At 46.1% G+C, this 21,315-nt stretch overlaps 1 protein-coding gene across 2 annotated transcripts in view; it reads left to right on the forward strand.

Annotated features, from left to right (window-relative positions):
* The first annotated feature begins 13,999 nt into the window (after nucleotides 1-13,999).
* The window catches only part of APLP1 (amyloid beta precursor like protein 1), a 58,407-nt gene continuing 51,091 nt past the window's right edge, over nucleotides 14,000-21,315 (forward strand). For both annotated transcript variants that reach the window (XM_087727856.1, XM_087727857.1), the window contains exon 1: nucleotides 14,000-14,359. In XM_087727856.1, the coding sequence (XP_087583982.1) occupies nucleotides 14,243-14,359 (117 nt within the window). In that variant the 5' untranslated portion in view covers nucleotides 14,000-14,242. The remainder of the gene's footprint in view (nucleotides 14,360-21,315) is intronic.

Genomic DNA, 21,315 nt, shown 5'->3' on the forward strand with positions numbered 1-21,315 from the left:
TGAGGACTAGAATCTTTAACTTTAGAAAATGAAAGGCAGATCCCCTTTGGATACTACTGTATACATTGCCCTGTTTTGCATTCTCAAACCCTGCCGCAACCCTGAACTATTCACGTTATATCCATGGTCTTCCACTAGAGGGCAGCCTTATGCCGCTTGATATTTTTCTTAGAACAAAAAAAATATTACTTCTAACTTGTATGTTTTCCTTTCGTAAAAATTCACACCTTTGACCTTCCTTCCCTTTGGGCATAAAACTGAGCTCTCTTGCTGAGTGGCAGGAATTTCCTCCGGCCGTGGGATCACATGGGCTTTGCGTGCCTTAAGGTTTCAGCTTCAAACTCTGTCCGTGTAAAAATCGCAGAGTAGGGATAATAACATCTGCACCTTAAAACCTCACTGGCAGGTTGTGATAGACCCAGACCCGGATGAATCCCAATGTAATGCATTTGCATATTGCTCAGCATGATGCGCGACCACCGCAGTGTCTCAATTACATTGATGGCTCCTCGTTGGGAAGCTGCAGGGCGCTGTGGTTTGTTCAGCGAACCAAAGGTTGAGTACGTGATTTGTTAGGAAGCATATCTGGCAACGGAGGTCGGGGGAATCCATGGTCTTCCCTTAGAATGTCTTCCACCCAAATCCTGATTCTGAAAGTGTGCCATTTCAGAGAAACTCCTCCCACCTTTCCCCAAAAATAAGACAGGGTCTTATTTTCTTTTGACCTCCCCAAATAAGCGTTTGGCCTTATTTTCGGGAAGGTCTTATTATTTTTGAGGTGCAGGAGGCAGTGAGTATGGTCATCTCATGGCTGCTGCTATGTTGCAATATTTGTGGGGAGGGCTTATTTTTGGAAGAGGGCTTATTTTAGTGCATGCACTCAAAAGCCAATTGGGCTTATTATCCAGGGAGGTCTTATTTTCAGGGAAACAGGGTATCACCTCAAAACTTGCCACTTATAAAAGCTGTGTTTTTCCCCATCGCCCAAATAGCTTCCAAAGGTAGGAAGCATGCACAAGTCGTACTTCAGTACACGTTTACCTTCCCAATATGGCTGAGGTCCTGTCCGTTTTCTGCAGCCATCTCCTTCCTATTGCAGCTCAAGTACTAAACAAATGCTGAGTACTGGAACAGCTTCTTCACATCAAAATGCATCGAGTATCAAATTTGTTTTGAAGCAGTCGAGTACCGAGGTACCACTCTACTACTAAAATTCTCATTGTCATAACCTTTAACTGGTCAAAACTCAACCATTTTTGTAGCAATGTACTTTGAAAGGGCTAACATAAAGAATGTCTCCAAAATCCGGGACTCACAATGTGACATTTGAGAAAGTTGTGGTTGCCTCAGTACTAGTACTGCCAAGTGCGCTGCTGGACTGCTGCGGCATTCACATGATCTTAATTTTCAACGTTCTGTGACAGTTTCCCAGCCACTCTAGCAATCCCTTGCTGCTTCCCTACCCAACAGCAGCCATTTACCTTCCTGCTGGAAAGGGAAGGGAAGGGAAGGGAAGGGAAGGGAAGGGAGAGAGGGAGGGAGGGAGAGAGGGAGGGAGGGAGGGAGGGAGGAAGGAAGGAAGGAAGGAAGGAAGGAAGGAAGGAAGGAAGGAAGGAAGGAAGGAAGGAAGGAAGGAAGGAAGGAAGGAAGGAAGGAAATTTTCCAAGGCTCCCTGCCAAATTCCTACAAGTAAGCTCAGTGGTGAAGCTGGCAGGAAGTTGGAAGTCAGTTCTGCTCCCACTGCTTCTTTGCCTATTCTTGGACATTCTCTTTGTTTAAATAAGGGAGTATGGTACCTCTGAAACAACGATCCATTGGGGCATGGGTTATCTAATCTCATTTAAAAGCTATGTCATTACTGAGTTTCATCATTTTGGGAGAAAGGTAGAGCTTTGTGATGTTTTTAGATGTTTTAGGACTTCAGTCCCCAACATGCCAAGCCAACCTGGCCTAAGAATTCTGGGAAGTGAAGTCCTAATGCATCTGGAGAGCACCCTTAATATATGAGGCAGACAATGGTTTTTCTATTATATAGCAGGAAATCAAAATAAATTATATCATTCAGCAATATACACATTGCTACATGGTTTGTATTCTTCTTAGGACTTCTCAGCACATATGTACATGTGCACGTATTTCACAACAACTCTGATGTGCCACTGCTTTTAATAGCAGATGGGGCTGATGTCACACTATCTTAATGCCGCGGAGTGGGGGAATAGAAGAGAGAATGAGATATTGCTGACTCTCTCTGCTTCTCACCAGCATAATCGGCCATGCTTAAGTGATCTAAATGGCTTCATTGTGATCTTGTTATTGTTGTTGTTAGCCAAATATATTTTTTTTCATCACGGCTGCATACCAAGAGCTTGTGAATGCTTCCCATGATGGGTTTGGAGACAAAGATATAAATGACAATGGGTTGCCACAGACAAAGGGGCAGTTGATTTTCAGTCTCATTTCAAATCTCTTTGCAAAGCCTCAACTCGGAAAGCAAGTTGTCCCTGGGATGTGGGTTGAAGGGCAGAAGAAAGAGAATCAAATGGAGAAGGGAGGAAGGAGAGAGTAGGAGAAAGGAGAGAAAAGGAGGAAGGGAAGAAGGAAAGGAAAAGGGAAGGAAGGAAGGAAAAGGGAAGTACAGAAAGATAGAAAGAGAAAGAAAAGGAAAGAAAGAAAGAAAGAAAGAAAGAAAGAAAGAAAGAAAAAGAAAGAAAAGGGAGAAGAGAAGAAATGAATGTCTCTGCCCACTTTTGCTTCAGACTCCATCCATTACTATCATAAAGTGTGGGTCTCAAAAAAAATATGTATGTAGAGTTTTATATTCTAGTGAAAATAAAAAAATAACCCTGTTTAAGTTTAAACTGCCAAGAGAAATATCCCAGATGGAACTGAAAGTGAACAGGTAATATAAATCCAGAAAATTAGAACTAGATTATCTTCCTTGCATATATCAGTGCAACACTAGGAAAACAAAATGCACAGCATGAAGAAATCTACTTGGCTAAAAGTGGCAGTTTACACATTTTTATATGTGCTTTATAAAGTACAGGACGGGACAAAGGACTTTCCAATAACAATGGACTCACAGCCTGCTTTGTTTTAAATTTGGAGATGCGTCATTGATCCATATCTGTGAGGTTGGATTGTGGATTAAGTTTCGAGGACCCAGATCAGGGGTGAAATGCTACTGGTTCGGACGAACCAGTATTTTCAACGATCAGCTATGACGCACAATTTATAATAGCTAGGAAGCAGGATTTCATGCTTTCTAGCTAATCTAAATCTAAGCCACAACGGATTTCCCTACACACCCCTTGCTGTTCTACTTACCTTTGCAGGCACGCTCGATAGCACGCTCCTCCCACCCATGCGGACATCATCGTGTCCGTTTTTGATCACTCACATGCATGTAGATGGTGCGGGAGTGCGGTCACATTTGCGAACCAGTAGCAAAGTAGATTTCACCCCTGACCAGAGGTGGGTTCCTACCAGTTCACACCTATTCGGTAGAACCGGTTCATCAAATCTACCGAACCGGTTAGAAGAGGTTCTACCAGTGGACCCGGAAAGCAGGCCACACCTACAGAAGAGGTTCCAAAAATTTTTGAGACCCACCACTGGTCCTTGGATATGATTATTCTACACTATCATGCTCATATTTATAAAACTCAGTGCCTCTGTGAAAGGTAAGGATGACTACTGCGTTTGTGGTGCAATCAGAACGTTGCGTGTGTTGAAGTTGTTTTAAGGCAAACCAAAGATGCCTTTTAAAAAACAAATTTACATCATATTCTTATGCATGCCAGTGCTGTGTGTGAGGTAATTTAAAGTGGTTCTGACAAGTGTCGTCGGCATCTTCATATCCGGTCACATGGGCAGCAAGCCACTCCCATCCGGTCACATGGGCAGCAAGCCACTCCCACAAAGGAGGCCACACCCACAGAGTAGGTTCGAACAATTTTTGAAACCCACCACTGCCCCGAGCCAGATGGCATTGACTGGTCTTGACAGAGCTAAACAGGCTCCAACATGGTTAGTTGTTGAATGAGAGACCACTAAGAAACTCTAGGCTTGTAGTCCAGACTGGTTAGTTTTGGGGGGTGGGGGGACAAGATAGTGATAAACCAATCTTTATATTGTTTTCAAGAAAACTATGTGATGTTATGCTTCACCAGATAAAGCAATAACTCTCTAATCCCTGGAAACGCACTTATTTATTTCTTTGAAACTGCCGCTGTTTCTCCTCCTACCTATCCACTGATGGTTTCCCAGGTTTCCCCCTCACCCCCCGGCCCCAAGTGGAAGCATCAACATCCAGATTTGACTACAGGTAGTCCTGAATTTGCAACAGTTCATTTAGTGACTGTTCGAAGTTACAACAGCACAGGACCGATGACCATTTTTCACACTTATCACCGTTGCTGCATCTCCGTGGCCATATGATTTACATTCAGATGCTTGACAACTGGTTCATATTTATGACGGTCGCGGTGTCCCGGGGTCACGGGATCCTCTTTTTCTGCAAAGTCAATGGCGAAGTGAGATTCCTCTTGACAACGGTGTTATTAATTTAACAATCGCAGTGATTCGCTTAACAAATGCGGCAAGCAAAGTCGTAAAATGGGACAAAGCTCACTTCACAAATTTCTCACTTAGCAACTTACATTCTGGGCTCCGTAGTGGTCCTATGTCCCAAGGGCTTCCTTTAGCCTTTCCTTTCTTTCATATCTCCAAACTGGGCTGGGGGTGGGGGGGGGAGAGATTCCTAAATTTCCACAGGGGAGGAATCCGTGAAGAGCCCCACATTCCCTTCCTTCAACGCAAGCCCCATTTTCATTCTTTCTCTCTTTGGGTGCCGTTGCTCCCTTCCCGGGACTTGAATCCACGCGATGGAAACAATAGTTTTCCTGCTCCAGGCAGACGCAAATGCTGCATGGCGGATTGAATAATTCCAGCCCTGCAGGACTTCTCCCCCCCCCCAACAGCTGCAGACGGTGACTTAATTCAGCCGAGTGGGGCAACGTCATGCACGATTAAGTCATTGCCAATAGGGAATCACCCAGGAGGGGGATTGATAAAAAGATCAATCTATCACCAGGGCTGCAGGAGAATGAGGTCAGTCATTGGATCAGGTTCTCATTGGATTTAAAGACTGGATTAAGCATTTGAAGCAGCCCAGTGCTTACAATAAGACCACAGATATCTAGAGATCAGGGGTCCCCAGAGATCTAGAGATCAGGGGTGCACAGAGATCTAGAGATCAGGGATCCCCAGGGATCTAGAGAACAGGAATCCCCAGAGATCTAGAGAACAGGACTCCACAGATCTAAAGAGCATGAATCAACAGAGATCTAGAGATCAAGTGTCCACAGAGATCTAGAGATCAGGAGTCCCCAGAGATCTAGAGAACAAGAGTCCCAAGAGATCTAGAGATCAAGGGTCCACAGAGATCTAGAGAACAGGACTCCACAGATCTAAAGAGCATGAATCAACAGAGATCTAGAGATCAAGGGTCCACAGAGATCTAGAGATCAGGAGTCCCCAGAGATCTAGAGAACAAGAGTCCCAAGAGATCTAGAGATCAAGGGTCCACAGAGATCTAGAGAACAGGACTCCACAGATCTAAAGAGCATGAATAAACAGAGATCTAGAGATCAGGAGTCCCCAGAGATCTAGAGATCAGGGGTCCACGGAGATCTAGAGATCAGGAGTCCACAGAGTTCTAGAGAACAGGAGTCACCAGAGATCTAGAGAATAGGACTCCACAGATCTAAAGAGCATGAATCAACAGAGATCTAGAGATCAAGGTTCCTCAGAGATCTAGAGATCAGGAGTCCATGTGCACTCTTTGGAGTGTGCAAAACTAAGAGCAACCACAACTTGCAATTCGGAGGGTGTCCCTTGGGGCAAAGTTAGGATGAGCAAATTGTGGGTCTTGTGCGTTCCCTGCATGCCGCACCCCCGATCCAACTGTTTGGAGCCTTTCCCCTTCCCCAGTCCGAACAATACAATTGGCATATTTTGTACAGCACCGTTTCTTGGCAACTTTTAAGGTGTGTGGATTTCAACTCCATCCCACCTTATTGGGGAATTCTTGGAAAGTTGTAGTCCACACATACAGTAAAGCAGCCAATAGAAGCCAGGCAGGCTTCTCTTTGCTGGCATCTAGTGGCTGCCTGCAGTTTTGCAGCACAGATATGCCAGCTCCAGATAGCAGCCCTTATATTTGCAGTAAGCAGATTCTGTGACCTCGGCGGCGTCCTCCGTGGATGGTTAAGACTCTTGCAGGCAGAAAAATTGCTTGAGTCACCAGGATTGCCTCTTTTAAGGGGAGAATAAATTGCCTGGATTCTGTTGCAACATCCACGGCCCCTTCCCCCTTCCCAAAGACGATCAATACTCCTCGTTTCAACGGAAGCATCTCACCATCTGCTTGGTAACTTGCCTGAAACCCGGGAACGTATGTAGATTTTGGGATGGGGGAGCCAAGAGACAGGCAGAGTGATATCTCCAGCTAAGAGTGGGAGGGCAACATGCTCGCACACTCCGAGGAAAATGCTAGAAAAGCGATCCGGGGTTTCAAACCCTGAAATAGGTCTTGAGCCCATCATCCAGGTGGTTCTGCTTTTTTAAAACACAAATTAAATCTTCTTGGGGTCAAAAACAGGCATCCTTCCCTTGCAACTACAATCGAGGTCAGTATTTCCCTTGCTAATAGCAACAGTACTTACTTATAGCTTTATTGCGTTTGAACCTTGTGCTTTGATGTGGCCCATAGGCTAACCAATAAAGCTATAATCTAACTTAGACTTATATACCGCTTCACAGTGCTTTTACAGCCCTCTCTAAGCGGTTTACAGAGTCAGCCTCTTGCCCCCAGCAATCTGGGTCCTCGTTTTACCAACCTCAGGAAGGATGGAAGGCTGAGTCAACCTTGAGCTGATCAGAATCGAACTCCTAGCAGTGGGCAGAGTCAGACTGCAATAGCAATAGCAATAGCACCTAGACTTATATACCGCTTCACAGTGCTTTTACATCCCTCTCTAAGCGGTTTACAGAGTCAGCCTCCTGCCCCCAACAATCTGGGTCCTCGTTTTACCAACCTCGGGAAGGATGGAAGGCTGAGTCAACCTTGAGCTGGTCAGGATCGAACTCCTAGCAGTGGGCAGAGTCAGACTACAATAGCAATAGCACCTAGACTTATATATCGCTTCACAGTGCTTTTACAGCCCTCTCTAAGCGGTTTACAGAGTCAGCCTCTCACCCCCAACAATCTGGGTTCTCATTTTACCCACTTCAAAAGGATGGAAGGCTGAGTCAACCTTGAGCCAGTCAGGATCGAACTGATGTTTGTGCTTGGAGCGGCGCGGTGGCCTAGACGTAGAGCTCTCACCTCACATTCAGGGGGCCGTGAGTTCGATCCTAGGTAGAGGAAGATATTTCTCTCTCTCTGGGCATGATGAGAATGGATCCGCTGAATATATCTCCGCATTGGCAACAGGAAGGGCATCCGGGCCAATAAACACGCCGCTCCATTCAGTTGCCCAGACTCCACTCTGCAAGGGATTATGGGATCGTTAAATGAAGTTGATGAATGGCTTGTTTGGGCTTCATGGATGTGAACCTGAGTGTGTTTTTTTAACCTGGGTTTAAAATAAAGTATTGTGGGAATCCAACCCAGCCAATTTTGTTTCAAAACAGCTGGCTCAGTTCAAATTGGATCTGATTGGGAAGGAGGCTCAGCAGAAGCACCTCACTGAGGACTACGAGCATAGGCTTTCCAAGCAGAGGAGAGACCTGCAGGAGTGCAAAGCCAGGTGCCGGCACCTGGAGGCTCAGCGGGCTTAGATGGTCAGCCAGTTCCAGGCTATGATGCCGTCCCACTGGAATGAGGCCCTCTGGCTCTTTGCCACCAGTGGCACGTCCCTCCAGTCTTTGCCCAAAGCCCCACACCAGGAGGCTGAAGCAGACCCCGAGTCAGAATTTCTCCCTCCGACCCACACAAAAAGACCCCGAAGGGGGAGACTCTCTGCATCAACACAAGCGTTCATTGCACGTATCCATCCCAGGGGTCATAGTTTGAGGACCCCTGATTTAGTGCAATATAAAAAATGTAAATAATTTTTCTGCAGACCATCAAAATTTTCTCATGGACCACCAGTTGGTGACCACTGTCCTAGCAGGCCACAAGCCAGTACTGGTATGTTGCTCGGGAGTTGGGGGATCCCTGCTCCCAGAAACTCTCACTGGAGCTCTAGCCTAGCAAGGAAGAAAACCCTAGCTTCTGCTAGGAGAACAGCCAGGCACCATCTTCTGCTTCCATCTTCCGTCAGCTGCTTCCTGGCTTTATGATAGTTTGTTCGGTTCCACCACAAAACTGCGGTAGACTAAAGCGCGCTCGACGAAAGCGCGTACGTGACGTCATCACAGCGCGACGAAAACAGCACGCTGTGAGCGGTAAAGTTAAAATTAACGCGTAAATCTAAACCTAACCCCCCCAAACCTAACCCTAAACCTAACCCTAAACCTAACCCTTAACCTAATGCTAAACCTAACGGTAACCCTTAACCTAACCCTAAACCTAAACCTAACTCTTACCTTTACGTGAATCGGCTTGCTTTAAAAGCGCTTTTTAAAGTGCCCTTTTTTCTCCGCGATCGTATTTGTCGCGCTGCTGCTGATGTCACGTACACGCTTTCGTTGAGCACGCTTTAGTGGACCGCGGTTTTGTCGTGCCATGAGTTTGTTCATATAGCGCATTAGCAGTGCACTAAAGCAACAAAGTGCAGGGATAAAGCTAGTTGGCTGTTGAGTATACATTTCCTGAGCTGTTGATATTTAATCCGCAAGCTGGATAATTTTGTTGTTTAAGGGGTTTGTATTCCGGGTCAACTGTTGGTTTTCACGTCCTTATTTGCAAAACGCATCATACCAACATTTATTGTTTGTTTGTTTTTGTTTGTTCACAGCCCGACTGACAACACACTCTCTGATCGGAGGCCTCTGCGGCAAACAAAAACGCAATAAACACACACAAACACGAAGTGAGCGCAACATGGTAAATGAGTTCAAGAGCCAAGATAAAACAAGCAGGCAGCAATGCCCAAAGTCTAGTGCATTAAAATTGCATTTTTCTCTCAATGGGAGATAGGCAGGAAACCAACTATACAATCCCCAGCAATCCATCTGAAGCCTTCTTAATCTTGATCTTTAGTGGTGGGTTTCAAAAACTGTTCGAACCTACTCTGTGGGTGTGGCCTCCTTTGTGGGAGTGGCTTGCCGCCCATGTGACCGGATGGGAGTGGCTTGACGCCCATGTGACCGGATGGGAGTGGCTTGCCACCCATGTGACCGGATGGGAGTGGCTTGCCGCCCATGTGACTGGATAGGAGTGGCTTGCCACCCATGTGACCGGATGGGAGTGGCTTGCTGCCCGTGTGACCGGATGGGAGTGGCTTGCCGCCCATGTGACCGGATATGAAGATGCCGACGACACTTGTCAGAACCACCTTAACTTACCTCACACACAGCACTGGCCTGCATAAGAATATGATGTCAACTTGTTTTTTAAAAGGCATCTTTGGTTTGCATTAAAACAACTTCAACACACACAATGTTCTGATTGCACCACAAACGCAGTAGTCATCCTTCCCTTTCACAGAGGCCCTGAGTTTTATAAATAGGAGCATGATAGTGTAGAATAATCATATCCAATGATCTTGAATGCCAAAAACCAAATTTCATAGGATAGGATAGGGTAGGGTAGGGTAGGGTAGGATAGGATAGGATGGGATGGGATGGGATGGGATGGAATGGAATGGAAGAATTAGGTTTAGGTTTAGGTTTATTTGATTTATATGGAAGGGACCCTGGAAGTGTTCTAGTCCAACCCCTTGCTTAGGCAGGAAACCCTACACCACTTCAGACAAATGGTTATCCAACATCTTCTAAAAAACTGCCAGTGTTGGTGCATTCACAAGTTCTGGAGGCAAGCTGTTCTACTGATTAATTGTTCTAACTGTCAGGAAATTTCTCCTAAATTCTAAGTTACTTCTCTCCTTGGTTAGTTTCCACCCATTGCTTCTTGTCTTCCTTTATTTAGAAAGTTTGTATGACTGTGCATCACCTGGAGCAGCTAACGGGCGCTAACATATTGAGCATCACCCTTTATAAACATATTTGAAGAATTAAGCAACACCACCACCACCCCGAATTAGAACCATCAACTCAGCCAAGGCACCATAATAATCTACACATAATAATACACACATCTTGGTTTCAATTTCCCACCAGTCTCAATGCCTGGAAAACAGCCAGGTCTTCACAGCCTTCCAGAAGGTTAAAAGTTATTTCCCCCCCCCCCATTAAAACATGTCTGATTCTTGGAGATTGACAAGTCCCTGCAGTTTTCCTAGCAAGAGTTTTCAGAAGTAGTTTACCATTGCCTTCTTCCTAGAGCTGAGAGAAGGTGACAGATTCAAGATCACCCAGCTGCAGAGGTGGTATTCAGCAGGTTCTGACCAGTTCTGGAGAACCGGTAGCGGAAATTTTGAGTAGTTCGGAGAACCGGTAAATACCACCTCCAACTGGTCCCACCCCCATCTTTTCTCTGCCTCCTGAGTCCCAGCTGATCATGAGGGAATGGAATTTTGCAGTAACCTTCCCCTGGAATGGGGAAGGAGATTTTGCAGTAATCTTCCCCTGGTGTGGGAAGGAAATGGAGATTTTGCAGTAACCTTCCCCTGGAATGAGGAGGGAATGGAGATTTTGCAGTAACCTTCCCCTGCAGTGGGAAGGGAATGGGGATTTTGCAGTATCCTTCCCCTGGAATGGGGAGGGAATAGAGATTTTGCAGTATCCTTCCCCTGCCATGCCCACCAAACCACACCCACCAAACCATGACACACCCACCAAACCATGACACACCTATCAAGCCACACCCACAGAACCAGTAGTAAAAAAATTTGAATCCCACCACTGCCTTGCTGGCTTTGTGGCTAAAGCAGGACTAGAACTCACACACTCCTGGTTTTTCTACTATTGCCTTAACTACTATACCAAGTTGGGTCTTACCAGAAATATTATATAAAAATAATATTTTAATAATATAATATACTATTTTAATAATATAATATAATAATAATATGATGTGATATAATAATAATATGATATAATATAATATAATATGATATAATAATATAATATAATATGGGGGAAAGTATTTCTCCCTAGCCACCCTCAAAATGCACAGGCCTCCACTAGCAATGGCACTCAGGAAAAACAATCTTAAGGTTCCAACAGAGAGAGAAACTTTGAAATAAAGATGGAGGCAGTTTGGAAGCCAAGACAGATGGGAAAGTCCTGCTGCATTATGTGATCCTCTAATTTTGCTATCCTGTTCCACCAGCTGAACCTTCTGGATCCATTCCAAAAAGAAATGCATATATAATTTACTGCAGTCACCCATAACACACAGTTCTGGCTTAGCAAATCCCCAAAAAATCTTTTTGCCTAGTCGTGTATGAGAATAGAGGAAAAAACAATGAAGATGTTTACATTTTATGCATGCATGTATTTGTGTATTTATTTATTATTTGTATCATGCCTTTATTATTTTTGACCAATAATGCAGGAGATAATTAGGAAACACCTGTCTTCTAAAAATTAAAGGAAGCCTGGGTTTTAACTGACGCCATTGCCAGCCCTGCTGAGGTTGAATGCCAAAGTTATAACTACTAAAACTATTTTTATTAGAGGGTTAAGGAACAGAATCTTCTGGAGGCTGCGAGTTCGATCCTAAGGAGAGGCAGATATTTCTCTCTCTGGGCACAATGAGAGTAGATCTCCTGAACAAAACTCCGCATTGGTGACAAGAAAGGCATCCAGCCAGTAAACACTCAGCTCCATTCAGTTGCCCAGACCCCACCCTGCAAGGGATTATGGGGTCAATAAAAGAAGATGAAATTCTACAATGAGTACCAGGAGAGAGATGAATACTGGGACAAGGGTAGTTTTTGGGTTTTTTGCTTCAAAAGACTTTGAGTACCAAATTCGACAGGTTTTGAAGCAGTCAAATACTCAGCTATGACTACACACGAATCTGGGATGGTGCAACCATCCTGATTATATGCAATTTTGAATCTTGCAATTTTGAATCCTGCAACCTGGGGGTGCTATGATGGTTGTAAGTGTGAGGACCAGTTGCAAGTCACTTTTTTCAATGCCGTTGTAACTTGGAACGGTCACAAAATGAACAGTTGTAAGTCAAAGACTACCCATGCTTGGACAAGAATCTTGGTTGCCCCCCTTTTTTTTAAGTTGGAAGAATTAATTTTTTTTTAATATTGTGCCTCACTTAGAAGGAAGAGATTACCAATCTACACCAATGGGCAGAAAATCCATCAGAAAACCAGGAAGTGGGGAGATCAGCCCAGATCCCATCAGAAGACCCATTAGAAAATGTTCCATTCTGGTGTTCACCCCTGGCAAATAACCCACTTTAAAGCAGAGGAAAAACAAGATTAAGCCTTGCAATCACTTCCACTTACTAGCGATTGAAGTAGTTTTTCCTTGGCCCCCGCAGACATGAATTCAAAGGAGGCAATACTTTTGATGGGAGGCTGTTCCCCCCCCCCAAAAAACATAACAGTCCCCTTTCCCCCTCACCTTTTTTACTACTCTGCATTAGTTTTGGCCAAAATTGACATCTAAAATTGTCTAACTTTATGGCTGACTGGAAATCCCCTTATAGACTTTTTGCATGAAACAAGGGGTGGGGGGGATTGAACTTTTGATATATGGTTTTGATACTGATAAAAACCCGGATTACAGGAAAAAATGAAAGTCATACTGTAATTAGAGTAGATTTATACACTGTATGGTGTGTATATACACTGTATTATATTGCATATTCTATTCTATTCTATTATTCTATTCTTTCTATTCTATTCTATTATTCTATTCTATGCTACTCTATGCTATTCTATGCTATTCTATGCTATTCTATGCTATTCTATGCTATTCTATGCTATTCTATGCTATTCTCTCTATTCTATTGTATTCTATTATTCTATTCTATACTTTCTATTGTATTCTATTATTCTATTCTATTCTTTCTATTCTATTCTTTCTATTCTATTATTCTATTCTATTATTCTATTCTATTCTTTCTATTCTATTCTTTCTATTCTATTCTTTCTATTCTTTCTATTCTATTATTCTATTCTATTCTGTTTATTCTGTTCTATTCTATTCTTCCTATCCTATCCTATTCTATTATTCTATTCTATCCTATCCTATCCTACAATTTGTAAAGAAAATAGGAAATCGCCTTCTTTCCATTTTCTCCCATTTCTTTTGTATTTTTGGCCTTGCTCTTCACTTTTCTTCTTTCATTACTCTAAGTCTTAGTTGCTGACATTTTTAAAATCTTTATTTATTAAAACCTTAATAGTGTTATACGGGGTGTGGGGGGGGAAGGAAAACTGGAAAGCCAGTTTTCTCTCTTCGGCTGGCCATATCCAGTCCCAGGATGGGCGCTGATCTATCGACCCCCCCACCCCCTCCTTTGACTTGCTCAACCGAAACGCGCAAAATCCGCCCTTCGGCTCTTCCCAGCCCCGCGCGGTCCGACTTCAGGTTCCCCGAGGACCGGACGGCTTCGCCCGCAGAGAGACGGCGCCTTCCCCGTTGGCGGAGTCCCCGCGTCGCCGCCTGGGCGGGGGCGGGACGTCCGAAAGGGGCTCCCCGCCGTCTCCTCTATAGACCCGGGAGCAGCAGCAGCAGCAGCAGCATCCCCGTCTCTGCATCTCCAGCCGCGCTCTGCCCTCCATCGCGCTCCGCCTCCCGGTGGCGGCGGCGGCGGCTCCGGCGTCCCCTCCTCCCTCCTGGGCGTTCCGCGGCTGCAGGCAGAGCGGACGGGCGGGGCCAGGCAGGCGAAGTGGGGCGGGGCCGGCCAGAGCCTGCAGCCGCAGCAGCGGGGAAGGCGATCGGCAGCGGCAGCGGCGGCGGCGGCGGGGCCAGCTCCTCCTGTCACAACCCAGCTGGGAGCAGAGGCAGCGGCAGCAGCGCTCCAGGCTTAGCGCAGCCCCATCCCAGCCCCGGCAGCCGACTCCATTTGCAGCAGCCTCTTGACTTGGCCGCCTCTCCCGCTTTCAGGAGGATCCCCGCCCCGAGGGATCGAGCGATCGAACGCCGTACAACAGGGACGAAGAACCGAGCCTTCGGCGGACGGGGCGAGCTCATGGCTGGCTCGACGGGATGCGCCCCGGCGGGCTGGGCTGCTGCGGCGCGATGGCTCTTGGCGCCCCTGCTCTTGCTGGGCTCTTTCCCCGGACCCGGAGGCGCAGCCAACACCCAGGTGAGACCCCCCTCCTCCCCCTCCCCGGGGGCGGCTTGAACTGGACCGCGTCCTCCGGAGGTCGCGCGTGGGAGCGGCGGGTGGGTGGCAATCGGTGCGCAAGGTTGGGTTGGAAGGAGAAGGAGGAGAAGGCAGCTGCCCAAGGTCACCGAGCAGAAGGGAGCTGCCCGGCGGAGACGCTTCCCCTTCTGGGTTTCTTTCCAAGGAGAGGCGAGAAAGGAAGCGCGTTGCCGGGAAATCCCAAGAAGGGGGGGAAATGGGGTTTGGGGTGGGGGGAAAAGACAGGAAAGCGCCCATCTGCCTTCCACGCCCCGCTGCCCTCCAGCTCGGTGGGACTCCACCTTCTATCATCCCCAGCCTTCGAATCTTGAGGTGCGCCTGGTTGGGGGGGGGGGGGAGGAAGGCCACCCGTAGACCAGGGACTTCATGGCCAAAAGGTGCTGAATCGTTGCGTTCTTGGACTTGCCTTTGGCCCAGCGCCCAACCTTAAGGAAAAGCTGCCATTTGCTTTGTGTGGTTTTTTCCCCCCCCTCTGGTTTATGAGAAGGAGATCCACTCCACCCATCCAACCAGATGCTTCGGAGTGGGAAGTGATCTGGCGCTGGCTGGTGCCCTGTCCTCGTTCAAATCCCTTCCTTTCCTCCCACCCACCTCCCCAAGCCATTGCAACCTTCTCCTCAAGACTGGGTGACGGTGATTAACATTTTGGAGCCGATGGCCATCCTCTCATTTCGTAAGCTGGTGGTGGCAGATTTCCAAGTCACATCCGCTGGAGGCTTATTGCTACAAATGAGCCCCATGGACTTACTCTTGGCTGGGTAGGCGGTTGCGAGGAAACCCACAATCTTTTGCAAATTCCCTCCGTCTTCACGTAGGGATCAGTGCGGGAAGCCCAGATTGGCGTGTGTGTGTTTGTGTGTGTGTGTGTGTGTGTGTGTGTGTGTGTGTGTGTGTTGCATTTGTGCTGATAAATAAATAAAGGGAGACTAGTATAGATCTATTTCAAGCTATTTAGCTCTCATCAGCTAGCCATACCCTTACTGGGATTTGAACCTGGGCTGTATTACATATTAGGCAGTTGTGTTAGCCATTAAACCACACAGGCTCTCCTCCTTTATCAGCTAGTTTGTCACTCATGTAGGAGATAACAAGAATAAGAACACAGGTAATGGGTACAAATAAATGGGGACAGTAGGACAGGGAGGGTAGACACGCTGGTGCGCTTATGCACGCCCCTACTTTTAATTTTATTTTATTTTAACATGGAGAATCCTATTTGACCATCTTACTCTCTCCCGCTTTCTGGGACTGGATGTCCTCAGCCAAGATGGTCAGAGAGACCCACGTCTTCCGCAGGCCTTGTAGAGCAGGGAGCCGCCAACCTTTCGGACCTCAGGGACTGCTAAATTCATAATTTTAAATCTCGTGGACCACTAAAATGATTTTTTTTAAAAAAAGATCAATAGTATTTAGTGCAACAGAAAAAAAATGCAAATAGTTTTTCGGCCGACCACCAAAATGTTCTTGTGGACCACTCCACCAGTGGTCCACGGACCATCAGTTGGTGACCGCTGTTGTAGAGGGAAGGAGATGCTGTCCTACTTGTAGGGGGGGGGCAAATAGCCAGCAGATGGGTTCGAGGTAAGGCTAGATGACCTCGAGCCACAGGATTGGTCTCAATTGTCCAACAGTCTAGTGCAGTGCTTCCCAACCTTGGCAACTAGAAGATGTCCGTATTTCAACTCCCAGAATTCCCCAGGCAGCAAATGCTGGCTGGGGAATTCTGGGAGTTGAAGTCCGGATATCTTCCAGTTGCCAAGGTTGGGAAACACTGGTTTGGTGGGTACTCTGTAGCCAACTCCTGTCAAATGTGCTCACAGCCTGCCACTCTCATTGGGGAACAACCCAGAAAATCAGGTCTCGACATTCGCAGGGACGTAAATGGGCTTGTATAGGTTCTCCCGTAGCCATCGTTGTGTCCTTCCGTCAGCATTTTGAACCTTCTGAAGCAGAATCCACTTGGAACATATCTCATTTTTAGCCCTTCTGCTCCAAAATCTGGAGACCTCGTATATACGTACTACAGTTGGAATAGGAGGCAAATGGGCATCGGCGGTTCTCATTCACAAATATCCCAGGCTGCGTGTGACGCTGGTCATAGTTGCACACACACACACACACACCCCTTCTCTCCTCTTCCCCAAGCCCTGTGTGATAGGACCAGTCAATCCCCTCCTCCGGCCGGGGTCATTAAAAGGCCTCCTTCAGAAATGTTAAGCAAGAACATTAAGCAAGACGGGAGCTGCCTGTCTTTCAAGGCTGACTCTCTCTTTAGAAAAATCCCACGCTAGGATTCTGGCCCATGATACGAAGGCCTCTTTCTCTCTCTCCATCTCACAGGTTATGATCAAAGTCTGCACCGAAGAGTTAACTCCTTGGGTTTTGTACATTCGAATTTTATCGATGGGGAGAGGGTGTTTTTCTCCCCCATCCTCTTTTGTGAGGAAGGGGGCTTCGCTCCCTTGCAAAACTATGTCGGCATCCAAGGGGATGGGGTGGGGAGAAACCTGGCTGCTGGGTGGAATTTCTCCTGCAGTCTCCCTAGATGGGACGGTAGAAAATCTGGCTTGAACAATAACCCAGTAGGCAACGTGTTTCTTGAGCCTCCCCCACCCACTGCTGATGGCTCAGTGTTCTGGAACTAAAGGCTGCTTCCTTTGTGGTTGGCAACACCTGCACCGTTTCTTCCTTTCAACCGCACAAGGAGGCAGGTTGAATGCCAGCGCATTCCGCCCGATAGGGAAAGCCACGAGGTGAGTGGCTGCACCTGGGCTTGCTCTCAGGGATCCAAAGAGATGTGGTCCCCTCCCAGGAGATCTGAACGGTTGGCAGGAAGGCAAGGAGGCTGGTAGAAAAGGAGGAAGGAAGCCGGAGGGAGGAAGAAAAAAGAGGAAGTGGGGGAAAAGGAAAGAGGGAAGGGAGAAAAGAAAGGAAAGGGGGAGGGAGGTGGGAGGAAGGAAGGAAGGAAGGAAGAAAGGAAGGGAGGGAGGGAGGAAGGAAGGAAGGAAGGAAGGAAGGAAGGAAGGAAGGAAGGAAGGAAGGAAGGAAAAGACAGAGTGAGGATAAAGGAAGGGAGGGAGAAAAGGAAGAAAGGAAAGGGGAGGTGGAAGGATGGATGGAAGGAAGGAAGGAAGGAAAAGAGGGAGTGAGGAAAAAGGGAGGGAGGGAGAAAAGAAAGGAAAGGGGAGGGAGGTGGAAGGAAGGAGGGAAGGAAGGAAGAAAAAGAGGGAGGGAGAATAAAGTGAGGGAGGGAGAAAAGAAAGAAAGGAAAAGGGGAGGGAGGTGGGAGGGAGAAAGGAAGGAAGAAAAGAAGGAAGAAAAAGTGGAAGGAAGAAAGGAAAAGAGGGAGTGAGGAAAAAGGAAGGGAGGGAGAAAAGGAAGAAAGGAAAGGGGAGGGAGGTGGGAGGAAGGAGGGAAGGAAGGAAGGAAGAAAAAGAGGGAGGGAGAATAAAGTGAGAGAGAGAGAAAAGAAAGAAAGGGGGAGGGAGGTGGGAGGGAGAAAAGGAAGGAAGGAAAGGGGGAGGAAGGAGGGAAGGAAGGAAGAAAGAAAAAGAGGGAGTGAGGATAACGGAAGGGAAGGAGGGAGAAAAGGAAGAAAGGAAAGGGGGAGGGAGGGAGGGGGAAGGAATGAAGGAAAAGTGAGAGTGAGGAAAAATAAAAGGGGAGGGAGAAAAGGAAGAAAGGAAAGGGGAAGGGAGGAAGGAAGGAAGGGAGGGAGGGAGGGAGGGAGGGAGGGAGGGAGGGAAACGGCTGAAATACTCAGTGAAGAGGTTTGATGGATGGCCAGAAAATGCCTGTCTAGAGAGAAGCATGTCGGAAGAGGGCATAGCTGAACAGAATCCTAAAGAAGAACATTTAATGTTAGCACCTTCCGTCTCTTCATCAGTGGAGTCAAAAGTTCCAGAAGATGGGGAGGGACCCTAAAACTAGATTTAGTATATGCCGCGATTAGCCATCAGGTGGTTTGCTTCATTTTGGTGTCATACCGTATGCTACAGGAACTCCACCTTTGTCGTTTGAAAGCTGTGCTTTCTGGTTCCGTGGTATGTGTGTGAACCCAGGCAGTTGCAGCTTGGTTGAATAAAACGTTGCTTTGGGGAAAGCTTAGTTGAACCCCAATGCATCCATGCACCCTGTTAGCGAAAGGGCTCTGGCCTTCGTGTGCCTGAGCATCAAAGGCCCAGGGCTGTGAATGCAGGCGCGAAGTTCAAAGACCTCGAACTGTATTCAACCATGCAATTCTAGTCATCTTTTTATTGGGCAGATATCCAAGAAGATCCCAACCCAACCTTTTCCTCTTGTAGGAGACAAAGTCAACCGAGGTTGTACCTACACCCACAATGCCGCCCTTACATGCCCCTGCTTGACTTTTACTAGTGTTTGGGAAGCCTGTGGCTTCACCTTTGTTTCCCTTCAGGGGGGTTACAAACAACAGCTGGAACCTCAGGCCCATTCAATCCTTTTTAAAAAGGGACAATAACCGCCGTAAATCAAGGAACTTTAAGATCAAGGGAGGTACTAATACCACTCTATAAAGCCCTAGTAAGACCACACCTAGAGTACTGCATCCAGTTTTGGTCACCACACTATAAAAAAGATGTTGAGATTCTAGAAAGCGTGCAGAGCCGAGGTGGCGCAGTGGTTAGAGTGCAGTACTGCAGGCCACTTCAGCTGACTGTTATCTGAAGTTCAGCGGTTCTAATCTCACCGGCTCAAGGTTGACTCAGCCTTCCATCCTTCCGAGGTGGGTGAAATGAGGACCCAGACTGTGGGGGCGATATGCTGACTCTGTAAACCGCTTAGAGAGGGCTGAAAGCCCTATGAAGCGGTATATAAGTCTAACTGCTATTGCTACTGCTATTGAGAAGAGCAACCAGGATGATGAGGAGACTGGAGGCTAAAACATATGAAGAACATTTGCAGGAACTGGGCATGGCTAGTCTAGTGAAGAGAAGGACTGGGGAGATATGGCAGTAGAGTTGCAATATTTGAGGTGCTGCCCCAGAGAGGAAGGAGGTCAAGCTATTTTCCAAAGCACCCAAAGGCCAGACAAGGAATAATGAATGGAAACTGAACAAGGAGAGATTCAACCTGGAAATAAGGAGGAACTTTCTGACAGTGAGAATAATCAACCAATGGAACAGAAGTTGCCTTCGGAAGTTCTGGGAGCTTCATCACTGGAGGCTTTCAAGAAGAGATTGGATTGCCACCTGTCAGAAATGGTGTAGGGTCTCCTGCGTGGGTGGGTGGGGGGGTTGGACTAGATGACTCTATTAATATGTATCTGTATTAAGTGCAATCACGTGATTTTACCTTCATGATTGGAATATAGCTGGAAGAACATTTAAAGGCCGGGAGGAGAGAGAATTTTTAGTGCAGCAGCAATGGGGTGAGACTAGATGACCTTTAAAGCCTCTGGAGGAACCTTTGAAGCATCTTCTAGCTTGATGATGCTAACATTCCCCATATCTGCCTTAACAGAGTGGGAGGAATTTCTCTCGTTCTTATCCAAAAAGAGGCCGGGGAGGGTCTCCTGCTACATAGAAGTTCAAAGGGAGTGTCCACCTTGTGGTCACTTCATCCCCAGCCTTCATCCCAGACCATTTTTCCATCCCAGCTTCCAACTGAGAGGGAGGGGGAGCTCCCTTAAGTAGAGTAGAATAGAATAGAATAGAATAGAATAGAATAGAATATCTAATAAGGAATAGAATAAATATAGACTTTAGAATAAGGAATAGAATAGAATAGAATAGAATAGAATAGAATAGAATATCTAATAAGGAATAGAATAAATATAGAATTTAGAATAAGGAATAGAATAGAATAGAATAGAATATCTAATAAGGAATAGAATAAATATAATTTAGAATAAGGAATAGAATAGAATAGAATATCTAATAAGGAATAGAATAAACATAGAATTTAGAATAAGGAATGGAATAGAATAGAATAGAATAGAATAAGGAATAGAATAAATATAGAATAGAATAGAATATCTAATAAGGAATAGAATAAATATAGAATTTAGAATAAGGAATAGAATAGAATAGAATAGAATATCTAATAAGGAATAGCATATATATAGAATTTAGAATAAGGAATAGAATAGAATAGAATATCTAATAAGGAATATAGAATTTAGAATAAGGAATAGAATAGAATAGAATAGAATAGAATTCTTTATTGCCGAAGTGTGATTGGACACACAAGGAATTTGTCTTTGGTGCAAATGCTCTCAGTGTACATAAAAGATATAAAATACATTCATCAAGAATCATAAGATGCAACACTTAGTGATAGTCAAAGGTTATTAATAAGCAATCAAATCATAGTAGGAAACAAATAAAGCAATAGAAATCTTAAAGATACAAGCAACATGGTTATAGTCATAAGTGGCAAGAAGTCGATACTAGGAAGGAAGAGAAAAATAATAGTAGTACAGACTTAGTAGATAATTTGACAGGGTTTGGGGCATTAGTTGTTTAGCAGAATGATGGCATTCGGGGGAAAAACTCCTTGTGTCTAGTTGTTCTGGTGTGCAGTGCTTTATAGCATCGTTGTGAAGGAAGGAGTTGAAACAATTTATGTCCAGGATGCGAGGAGTCTGTAGATATTTTCACAGTCCTCTTTTTGACTTGTGCAGTGTACAGGTCCTCAATGGGAGACCCTAGCCCTGGGAAAGGTTGGGAAAATTCTCCCACTGCCAAATGGGACGTCATTCAACTGCAATGACCCTTGTTTCCCCACCCGGCTCCTTCTGTGTGCCAAGAGACCCTCAACCTCCCTCGCCACCCGCTCGCCCCTTTCCAATCCTTCAGGCCCCGCACGGGAGGGCTGTCTTTTCCTTTGATCTCATCCCCCCCCCCACCCTGGCACGCCTGCCCTGCCGCTGGGTT

This window comes from Thamnophis sirtalis, unplaced genomic scaffold (genome assembly GCF_051295495.1).
Source record: "Thamnophis sirtalis isolate CommonGarterSnake01/CBP01778 unplaced genomic scaffold, rThaSir2_p1.2 scaffold_13, whole genome shotgun sequence".
Classification (NCBI taxonomy): Eukaryota; Metazoa; Chordata; class Lepidosauria; order Squamata; family Natricidae; genus Thamnophis; species Thamnophis sirtalis.